General features: G+C 38.3%; 1 protein-coding gene across 1 annotated transcript in view; it reads right to left on the reverse strand.

Moving 5' to 3' along the window:
- Positions 1–252: 252 nt before the first annotated feature.
- Positions 253–10,898, reverse strand: part of fstl5 (follistatin-like 5) — a 162,585-nt gene continuing 151,939 nt past the window's right edge. The window contains exon 17 of the mRNA XM_053682396.1: positions 253–2,833. Within this exon, the coding sequence (XP_053538371.1) occupies positions 2,131–2,833 (703 nt within the window). The 3' untranslated portion in view covers positions 253–2,130. The remainder of the gene's footprint in view (positions 2,834–10,898) is intronic.

Here is a 10,898-nt window from a genome sequence, read left to right on the forward strand (position 1 = left end):
ATTAATGTGGTCTCACTTGATTGTTCCATTTGAAGTCATACAGGAGGGGAAAAAAAAGGAGAGTTGGGCAAAGGTTTTTTTTTTTTTTTTTTTTTTTTAAAGGTATAGGATTTATTTAGCTGGTAAAATGTCAAGCATGATTTATCTACATAAATAACAAGCACACAAATCAATATACATGGCTACATGGAGCTGAAACGTCTGGATCAGAAAATGTACTCGTTTATTTGTAGAACAACGAACAGTGCTGTCTTGTTTTTTTTTAAAAAAAAAAAAAAAAAAAAGATGAGAGGGGAGTTCAGTTATCTGAAGCGTATAAGGATGCTTTGAGGGAAACTACAGCACATACACCATTCTGCTATGTACAGATCGCAAAAACTAAGTCACAGAGAGGAATCTGTTGGTGTACAATAAAAAATTCGATTAAAAGAGTGGCCTGGTATTCTTTTAGGTCGTTCTCACATTTCCACCAAACTGTGGTGTGGTCCACATCAGGTACGGAAGCTAACCACTGTCGACTCCCGACGCATGCCGGGTAACCTGGTTCAACTTGTCGCGTCATTTCCTGTTGCAAGTTTGGTGATGGCCAGGAAAGGGTTGTTTTTGAAAATGGCTCCTCGTTTACAGGTATTCCTACACGACAACATGCCATGCAGCCAAAAAGCGCTGTTCTTTGCTGCTTAACTGTAGATACCAAAGGAAAAATACTAAAAACGAAACAGCAACCAGATGAACCTACTGTAGTGCCTACCATTTTGCAAACCTGCGCGCACAAAAGTGATGGATGGAACTGCGAAATCCATTCAGCCCAAGTGTGAAGACGCAATTAAACCAAAAATCGAGGGGGGGAAAAAAAAAAAAGATTCAAGCTAAAATTCACAGGGGAAAAAAAGTCCAATTACTCAAGCACGTGTAGAATAAACGCAACAAAGTGACGAAAGCTCAAGCCAAGCACAACCTCCTGGTTTGAGTGTCAGTGAAAATGCATAGACTCTGGCCATCGAGGAGAAAATTCAACATCATGTGCACACGTCTTTGTGCTTCCTTCCTGTTCACTACACTAAGGAGGTTTATCTGCTCATCCCGAGGAACTGTTAAATCTGTCAAATCTACATTTATATGCACCCGTCTAACCAAACACACTACACCAAATTACACACTGTAGAATTGACTCCAAAGCCCCGGTTTGCAAAACAGCTGTTATTTTCTTTGCCTGTCCCCCTTAAACTCAGCAAATACATTCTTCAAGAAATAATCATCTATCTGCCAGTAATATAAATAAACGATCCACCAGCCTAACTAGCATTGAGGGATTTCCTTGCGCCTCTTTAAATCCAAAATGGGCCGTGATGTAGCTTAAAACCTGAAGTTGCACATTCTTCACAGAGTCCCTATGATGTCCAAAAATCTTCGTTTAAAGATTTAAATCTGTCGTGCTGATTTTATAATGGACGTCTCGGATTTGTCGTCTCGCAGCGAGTGGCCATTTTAATTAGGTAAAAAAGCTGAGGGGTTTAAAGGTTTGAAATGGAACTTAAGTGTTATTGGCCTTTATCTCTCTATGCAGGAAATTCACGGAGGCTGTTATCCACTGTCTGAAAGGGAGCAGTTATTTTCGTTTTTTTTTTCTTTTTTCTATTTGCATGAATACAAGGCACAGGAAATACTGTGGGCCCAAACATGCATGTGATTGTGTTTTAAGGACAGGACTAGAGGGTGGGGTAGGAAGAGAAAATAGTATTAAAGTGGTTAGAATAAACAGTTATTTGCCTCGATGTAAATTTTTTTCCAAGAAATATAATGACTTTGCTATAATTCAAATCGATTTGGTGAATATATTCATAGATATCCTTGTGCCTGAAAATGAAATGCTCTTGTAATAAATTCCTTTAGATGCTAGGGCTAATTTGATCTAATTAAGGAGTAACTAGTAGTGAGCTATTTCACATACCCAGTGCGTACAAAAACAAGCATATGCCACTCTACTTTTGAATAAAGTTCCCTTATCCGATACAGTGTTTTAGAACAGTCAATTTGGTATTTTTTCATATTACTTGAGATTCTCTCTCAATAAATTAAACACAGACCAAATTCAGTGCAATTGTATTTGTTTTGACAACAAATGATGGCCTAGGCCTCCCCCACCCACACCACAGTGTTTCCCTTGGGCACATCAGTGATTTCGCAGTTGAGCTTGTCCAGCCATCCGTCCAGAATGAACAGCGAACTCTGGGAAGGGGTCATGAGGTACTGTCCGAAAAGGCCGCTCGAGGTCATAACGCGATTCTTGCGGTTCCAGCGCCACTGACTCCATGGTGTGGGCAGCTTCAGGCTCTTGATCATTTTGACATTGCCAGTGCTGAGCTCTACATACAGGGCATCTGTCTGTTGGCCCGAGCTGCCGAACACATTGTACTGGTGGATCTCAGTGAACGAGGGCATAAAGGCCAGGTCTGAGAGGTGCAGGTTGGTGTGGATGTCGAAGGGTTGCCCGATTTCACCGCGCACTGAAATGGACTGCAGGCGCATGATGCCGTTCTGGTCGTCTACGCTCACTAAGTAGTGGCCATCAGGTGAGACGTAAGGAGTACCGCTAACATCACCATTAGGCCCAATGACATTGTCGGTTACACTATCAACGATAAGCTGAGGACGCACGGCACCGGTTGAATCTGGATGGCAGTTGATAAAGTAGTAACCCCCCAAGTGGGTGTAGGCCAGGGACTGTGGAATGCAGTCATACTCCTGCAAGCTGATGTTCTTCACATAAGAGGTGGTCTCCAGGTCTATCTTATGCAGTGCTGCTTCCTTCTTATGGAGGACCATTCCAAACCTACAACAAAGGAGACATTCCTTAGATGACTCTCTTGGTGCTATATGAAATTGTGACTCACCTTGAGCTGGAGTCGATGGTCCCACATGAGCACCTTAAAAATATACACTTCCCCAAAATACAGTTTATACCCACCTTGATTCGGTGGATAATCTCACCTCGATACTGTAGATCTGTACATAAGAACTGCTGCTTTACTCTTCATAAAGCCTGTCCTGTGCTTATGCTCATACTGGACATCCTTTCAGCACACTTTCTACTGTTTGACTTTATAGTATAGATGACACCCGGAAGAGCATCACCTGGTAGAGGATGGGTTCCCTTTTGAGACTGGTTCATCTCCAGATTCCTTCCTTATATCATCTTAACCAATTTCCACTGTTCCCTCTGGGTTGCTCATTAGGGATCAACATTTCTGTAAAGACGCTTTGTGATCCTAGCTAGTGCTATTCAAATAAAACCGAATCGAATGGAACACCTTGCTTCACTTTTTTTTTTTTTTAAGCATCAACTCAACTATATTTTATGGAGAATAAGTTTTAGCAAGTGTCCAGAGTGGATAAAGCTCTGTGGAAGACACCTGCAGAGGCATAGATCTACCCTCAGGCTTAGCAGACTGCAGTGTGCTTTCCAATAACTGTGGCCAGTGCCAGAGTGAGTCGCACTAATCAGATCATGAACTGAGACATACCAAGTCTAATAAGCAGAGTCTAAACCTTTAGGGGGGAAAGAGGAACTCACCAATTAGTTTTACTGCCATATCTTCAAGTTTTTTTTTTTTTTCTTGCTAGTATCTGGGCTTGGTACATTTTTCAAAAATCCAACAAGGGTACTTAAAAACTACTTACCGTATCAGGCAAATATAAAAAAGAAAAAAAAAAAGAAAAGAAAGAAAAAAGTTGGCAGGATGTTAGTAGATGATAAGACTCAATTAAATGTGAATGACCTCAGCTCGATCCTGCCAAACCCTTCAGACCTGCTCTCATCCATCTGATGTGCTGTTCTTTAAAATGTGCCTGCGGAATTGATCAGACTGACATGGAGAATCTGCTCCATCGATTGCCTGACGCAGTCTGTCTATTTGCGGCTTAAGCCATTAAACCTGCATGCTAGAATTCTACTTACTGACTCCATGTTTACGGGGGTTTACTACCTGCTATAAAAGCATACACCGTAATGGGAGCATTTATTTATTTATTTAAAAAAAATAAAAAAATCTTTTAGGTTTGTAGTTTAGACAGGCTTAAACACCTGGAGCATCCAGTGATAAATTGCAAATGAAAAGATTTTAAGACTTCATCCAACCCCAAACTGTGTCGGTTCTTCATAGATGTTCTATGAAGTTCTTCCATAGTTTCACAGTGAAAGTTTTACTCTGCTGTCCATTCACCACAAATTTGTCATCTGCCAATTCCCACTCACCAGCTAGCTCTCCGCTATGACAACAGCACAAGAACACCACATCTTTTGGAAGTGCTGCTCATGCCTCAAGTCACTAGATCGAAGGAAACCACTGTTAATCTTCTTCCACATACAGTACATGAGCTCACAGACATCCACTATTGTCTAGTATCGCTCTGTTTGACAGCGGGCCGAGTAACGCCATTGCTCCCATTCATAGAGTACAGCCATCTATGCAGTCTTGGACTCTCATCATGAATGTGTCCATCCTTTTTGATTACTTTTTACTCAAGAATGAATTTTTCCAGCATAGGAACCACAGAATAATACGAATCCCTGCACCAATATAGCTGGATCTCACATGAAAGAGGTCTACCAAGTGGTCTAAACACGGTTGAAGTTGATGTTATTTATAGGCAGCATGTTTTTGATTGATTGAGGTTTGGTATTAAACCTATTCAAATTAAGGGACCATACAAATAGACTAATATCTATATGTAATCAATAATAAATATAACAACTTTGATAATGGTGGATTGTGGTTTCCATCACTGTAACAAAATAATAATAATAATAATAATAATAATAATAATAATAATAATAATAATAATAATAATTAGAAGAAAAAGAAGAAGAAATCTTTCCTGGCTATGCTTCTAGCCCAACATGAACAATTATGTTGTTAGAACATGTATATTTTTTTCTCGCCACCACTTATTCACCCCCAGAGTAGATAAGTTAATGGAAGTGGTTTTTAAATTAATCTTCCTCTCTGATTTTCACAACAGGTTCCTCAGAGCATTCTTTATAAACTAAAGAATTCCTTTATTGCCAGACGTCTATTTCGAGCAATTAAGAAATAAAATTGACTGATGAACAAAAAATGATACATTATCCATAAAAGCCTGAGAGAAACTCTGTGGATTTAATGAATAATAGTAGTAAAGGCTGTTTTTTTTTTTTTTTAATTTTATTTTATTGAGAAGGTCTGAAGCTACTGAAAGACTCTATTAAGTTGTTTGAAATTGCACCATGGCTTTCATAATTTATAAGGAACTCGTATGAGTCGTCTGACTAAGCTATTCATGTGCGCTGAGACGTTTTCCAACTGTACAGTCCTTATGTTTTGCTGTATTTTTTTTTATGATTCGTTTTTGTTGTAACAGTTTAATTAAACAAACTCTGATAATGATCCCTTTTTGCACTGCATCATGGTAAAATGTGAATTAGAAATGTCACAAAGTATGAAGAAACAGCCATCATGGATCCATGGCGTCCACTCTCCTTATATGGCTGCTTATAAAATAGCACTTGATCCAGCACAACCTATTCATTTGCAGTTAATTATTTTTATTGTGCACGGAGAGTTAATTTGACAAGAAAATTGAAATGGTTGAAGTCCAAGGTTAAAATGACATGCAACTGAGCCATGCCTATGTTTCAGGAAAAACCTCTGAATACCAGTGTGCAGAATTTCTGTACACTGACTAAGCATTCGTGACTCAACACTAAACAAAGCCCAACATTAGCATCATTCAAACCTAGGCCACTGGGTGAACCTCACTGGAAGAAACCTCCGTTCCTGTACACTGTCCTCATTTAACATGCTGCTAACCTAAAGCTTCGAGACACATTATAAAGCAAGGAGAGTCAGGAAGAGGACAACACTGCTAAATGTCATCGCACTTTGAAGGTGCAGAGCTCAGATGTAGATCGACTAGTAGCCAGAGGCTGACTGGAGATTGGGGTTTGCAGTTCTGGTTAAGAGCAAGTTCAAAGAAGGAACGTTTTCTGGAATATTCATCAGGACAACCTGTTCCACAAAGTATTCATGGAATTATAACAGTCAAGGTCTTAACCATCTGTAACTTTATTTCATTGGAAATACAAGACCGTTCACCAGGCTCCTGTGCGGGAGCATGAACACGACCATGTGAATGAAAATGTGCGTCTGTATGTGAGGCTTCATTAGAGGCCTTGATAGCAATAAGGCCTTGATAGCACTATGTGTTTTGTACAATTGTGAGTGATAAAAGCTGTGCAAGCACTCAGAAAGTCCTTGCTCACACTTACAGATGAATATAAAGCTCGATTTTGTGGTCCTCAGAAGTTATTGTGAGAACAAATTGTGACATATGAATTATTACTTGGAACGAGAGGAAAAGCAAAGGTTCCTTACGGGTTCTTTGGATTAGCAGCAGCTGGAACCTCCTCTGAAAGTTCTCTCAGACAGGCAATTCAAATATATACATTTTCCCCCCTAAGAGTGTAGAATAAAACTCTTAGCTTCCAAAAATGTTCAAACTGGAGTCCTATTTGACTGGTAAACCTCTGTTTATTATTATTATTATTATTATTATTATTATTATTATTATTATTATTATTATTATTATTATTCCATCCATCTATTTTCTATACCCCTTATTCTACACAGGGTCATGGAGAAACCTGAAGCCTATCCCAGGGAACTCAGGGCACAAGATGGGTGGACAGGGGTGTCAACCTATCACAGAGCACAATCGCACACAATTCACACACTATGGACAATTTGGAAATGCCAATCAGCCCTCAATACATGTCTTTGGACAGGGGGAGGAGACTGGAGCATCCATGGGAAAACCCCAAAGCACAGGAAGTACATGTAAACTCCATGACACAGGGCGTAGGTGGCATTCTAACCCTCAACCTCGGAGGTGCGAGGCAAATGTGCTAATCACTTAGCCACCATGCTCCCCTGTTATTATTATTATTATTATTATTATTATTATTATTATTATTATGTTGCATTGCTGCCTCACACCTCCACTGTTTCCATAATTTATGTAAGATAAGGATGAATGAATAACAACTGGAAATAACAGAGCCATTAATTTGTAACCCTTTCAATTAGGACATGCTTCTAAATCAACATCTAATTTTTTTGTTTGTTTGTTCCTGGAGCAACACGCCTTAACCAATCACTGCCATGTGACGTCCTTAATGCACGCCCTTCCCATTCCTGAAAATGACCTCCATAGGGAAAGTTGTGGCTGCTACATCAGAGCTGTTGCACAGGATTATGTGAAACAAAAATGTATGACAATGGAGGATAAATACACAATTATAGATGGATGTCCTATTTCCGCAAGCTCTTATTGGATTTAGGCAGCATTTATTATAGTCTCTATTATAGTCAGTGTAATGTAGTGTGTCCTTGTCTTTTTTCAAAGTCTTAACTGTCTTTTCCTTACCCAAGTTCATTGCATTTTCTAGTTCTAATCTTACCCTGCCTAGACTGTTGTAATGGATTTGCTAGTGCTTAAAAAAACCTAAATAAACACAGCATGTACTGCCTCCAGCTCATATTTGTTTCACTCTAAAGATACAGTATGTAGTGTTGACATTTTAATTATAATTAGGTTGTATAATTAGTTATGCTTTCATTTTCAGGGAAATATTTGAACACATGATGATTTACACTGATGAGATTACAGTGGTTGAAGCAATTATTTACCCAATTAGAGAAGATTTAATAGATAATTTACAGTGCCCTCCACTAATATTGGCACCCTTGGTAAATATGAGTAAAGAAGGATGAGAAAGTTTTTCTTTATTGTTTAAAGTTTTGATCTTTAAAAAAAATTATAATAAAAATCATAAAAATACTCTGTTCTTATGGATATCAAACAATTGCAAACAAAACACAGGTTTACGCAAAAGGTTTATCTGTTAAATATAGGTGTGGAACAATTTTTAGCACCCTTTTAGTCAATACTTTGTGCTAGCTCCCTTTCCCAAGATAACAGCTCTGAGTCTTCTCCTATAACACCTGATGAGGTTGGAGAATACATGGCAAGGGATCTGAGACCGTTCCTCCATACAGAATCTCTCCAGATCCTTTAATTTTCAAGGTCTACGCTGATGGACTCTCCTCTTCAGTTCATTCCACAGGTTTTCTAAGATGTTCAGGTCAGGGGACTGGGAGGGTCATGACAGGACCTTGAGTTTTGTGGTCAATAAACCATTTATGTGTTGATTTTGATGTATGTTTTGGATCACTGTCCTGCTGGAAGATCCAACCACGGCCCATTTGAAGCTTTCTGGCAGAGACAGTCCGTGTCTGAGTCCATGATGCCCAGGTCCTCTGGCAGAAAAACAACATTAAAGATCCACCTCCATATTTAACCGTGGGCATGAGGTACTTTTCCATATGGCTACCTCTCTGTGTGCTCCAAAACCACCTCTGGTGTTTACTGCCAAAAAGCTCTATTTCGGTTTCATCTGACCATAGAACCCGATCCCATTTGAAGTTCCAGTAGTGTCTGGCAAACTGAAGATGCTCGAGTTTGTTTTTGGATGAGAGTAGAGGCTTTTTTCTTGAAACCCTTCCAAACAACTTGTGGTGATGTAGTTGACTTCAGATTGTAGTTTCATAACATTACAAGTTGACTGGAACTTCTTAATTATTGCCCTGATGGTGGAAATGGGCGTTTTCAATGCTTGGGCTATTTTCTTATAGCCACGCCCCATTTTGTGAAGCTCAACAATCTTTTTCCGCATATCACAGCTATATTCCTCGGTCTTACCCGTTGTGATGAATGACTAAGGGAATTTGGCCTATGTGTTACCTCATATTTATACCCCTGTGAAACAGGAAGTCATGGTTGAACAATTTCCTGTTCCTAGTCACCCAGGTGTATGAAAAAAAAAATAAAAAAAAAATAAAATAAAATAAATAAATATATATATATATATATATATATATATATATATATATATATATATATATATCAATGGGAATATACTTCAAATATGTTTTATATGCATTCATAGGGGGCTAATAATTGTTGCAAACCTATATTTACCAACGATATGTTTTTTTGATAAACCTGTGGTTTATGCAATTGTTTGATATCCATGAGAGCAGAGTATTTCTGTAATTTTTTTTAAAGCGAAATATCAAAAGGTTAAACAATAAAGACATTTTTTCACAGCCTTCTTTGCTCATATGTACCAAGGGTGCCAATATTAATGGAGGGCACTGTACTTATCTGTACAGCAATTGCATTCATGGTAAAAATAAAAAAAATAAATCCCTCTGATTATTTTTTTCTACACCAGTTTCCCAGTTTGCATTGAATAATTATTTGTCATTAGCACAGCGTCAGATCACCGGCAAACATCCAAGTTTAAGCTGAACAGAAGAAGAGGCTCAGAGGTACATGCTCAGTAATCTTCATTTTGGATTCAATCAAATAAAAGGAGATATTTCTTTCCCAGGCGCTGTTTATTCAGGGTTTAATCTCTGCACTCTTATCTCTGACTACCTAAGCGTTATCCAAATGCAAGTGACTATGAATGCATTATATTGGATAATACGGTCTGAATGCCAATCCACCAGCATAATGTGAGCTAGCATGTCTGGATGTGGTAAATTAGCACAACTGAATATTTCTCTCTATGGCCAGTCTCTATGGATTGTTCAACTGTTCTACGCTTTATATTAAGAGTCTACCACAATACCACTATATATATGTATCTTTATCTGTTTAACGCTCCAAATATATTCCTATCTATATCTATTTTCAAATGTAAACCTAAAGTGGGTGTGCCCTAAACCAGAAGGTTTTTTTCCCCCTTGTTGTCTGCAGTTACTAATTTTCTTTGTGACATTTTATAACAAATCTATTCGGTTCTAAAGCAAGATTTTTGCTTTATTTAAACCACGGTGGCCAGGAAGTTAGTAAGGATTAACAAATGAATGCTGTAAATGCATTGTTCACGTTCATATTAGTGAATGTCTCCTGTGAAGAAATTTGTTTCTAACCGCTCGCCTGCATGAAAGTAAAAAACCTCATGCGGTAAAAACCTCAAGCTAACTTAAAAGAAAGACATTTGTATCTGCATTTCTATATGTTTAGAAAACATTATCTGTTCATTCCAAATACTGTATTGATATTTGGTTATTCAACCGTTTTTACTAGGGGTGTAAACGTCAGGCTTCCACGTGATATAATTTAGATTAAAGCAGCGATTTGTTATTTGGTGGTATCACTCAATCTGCTATGATACGATCCGATCCGATTTTGATTCATAAGGCAACGATTCCATATTTGACGGTACCACTGAATCTCCTTTGATACTTAAGGCAACAGTTTAGGCTTTACTTAAGGCTTAGTGGTTAGCACGTTCGCCTCACACCTCCAGGGCTGGGGGTTTGATTCCCATTGTGGAATCAAAGACATGGCATGGCATGGACAAAGAGGTGGCAAAAACATGCATGTCCATGGTATGATTTTGACTCTTAAGGAAACAGTTCAGTATTTGATGATAGCACTGAATTTGTTACAATACGATTTTGATACGTAAGACCATGAGTCTACATTTGACAAAACCACTGGCTCTGCTAAGGTACAATTTTGCTTCATGAGGCAATGATTCAATATTTAATAATACCACATAAGTTATGGGCAAATCAGCTTGCTAGCCTATTACCACAACAGTTTAAGAATATGAATGATGTTTTACACACAAGTTTAATCAGTTAGAATCCATAATAATTGATTTATGATTATTCAATAGATGCATTTTAATCATTAGCTTTCAAATTGTTACATCATTCCAAGTCGTCCAATCGTTACACCCCTAATTTTTTTAATCGGCATCTTTACATAGTTATGCCATC

Source organism: Ictalurus punctatus, chromosome 8 (assembly GCF_001660625.3).
Source record: "Ictalurus punctatus breed USDA103 chromosome 8, Coco_2.0, whole genome shotgun sequence".
Lineage (NCBI taxonomy): Eukaryota > Metazoa > Chordata > Actinopteri > Siluriformes > Ictaluridae > Ictalurus > Ictalurus punctatus.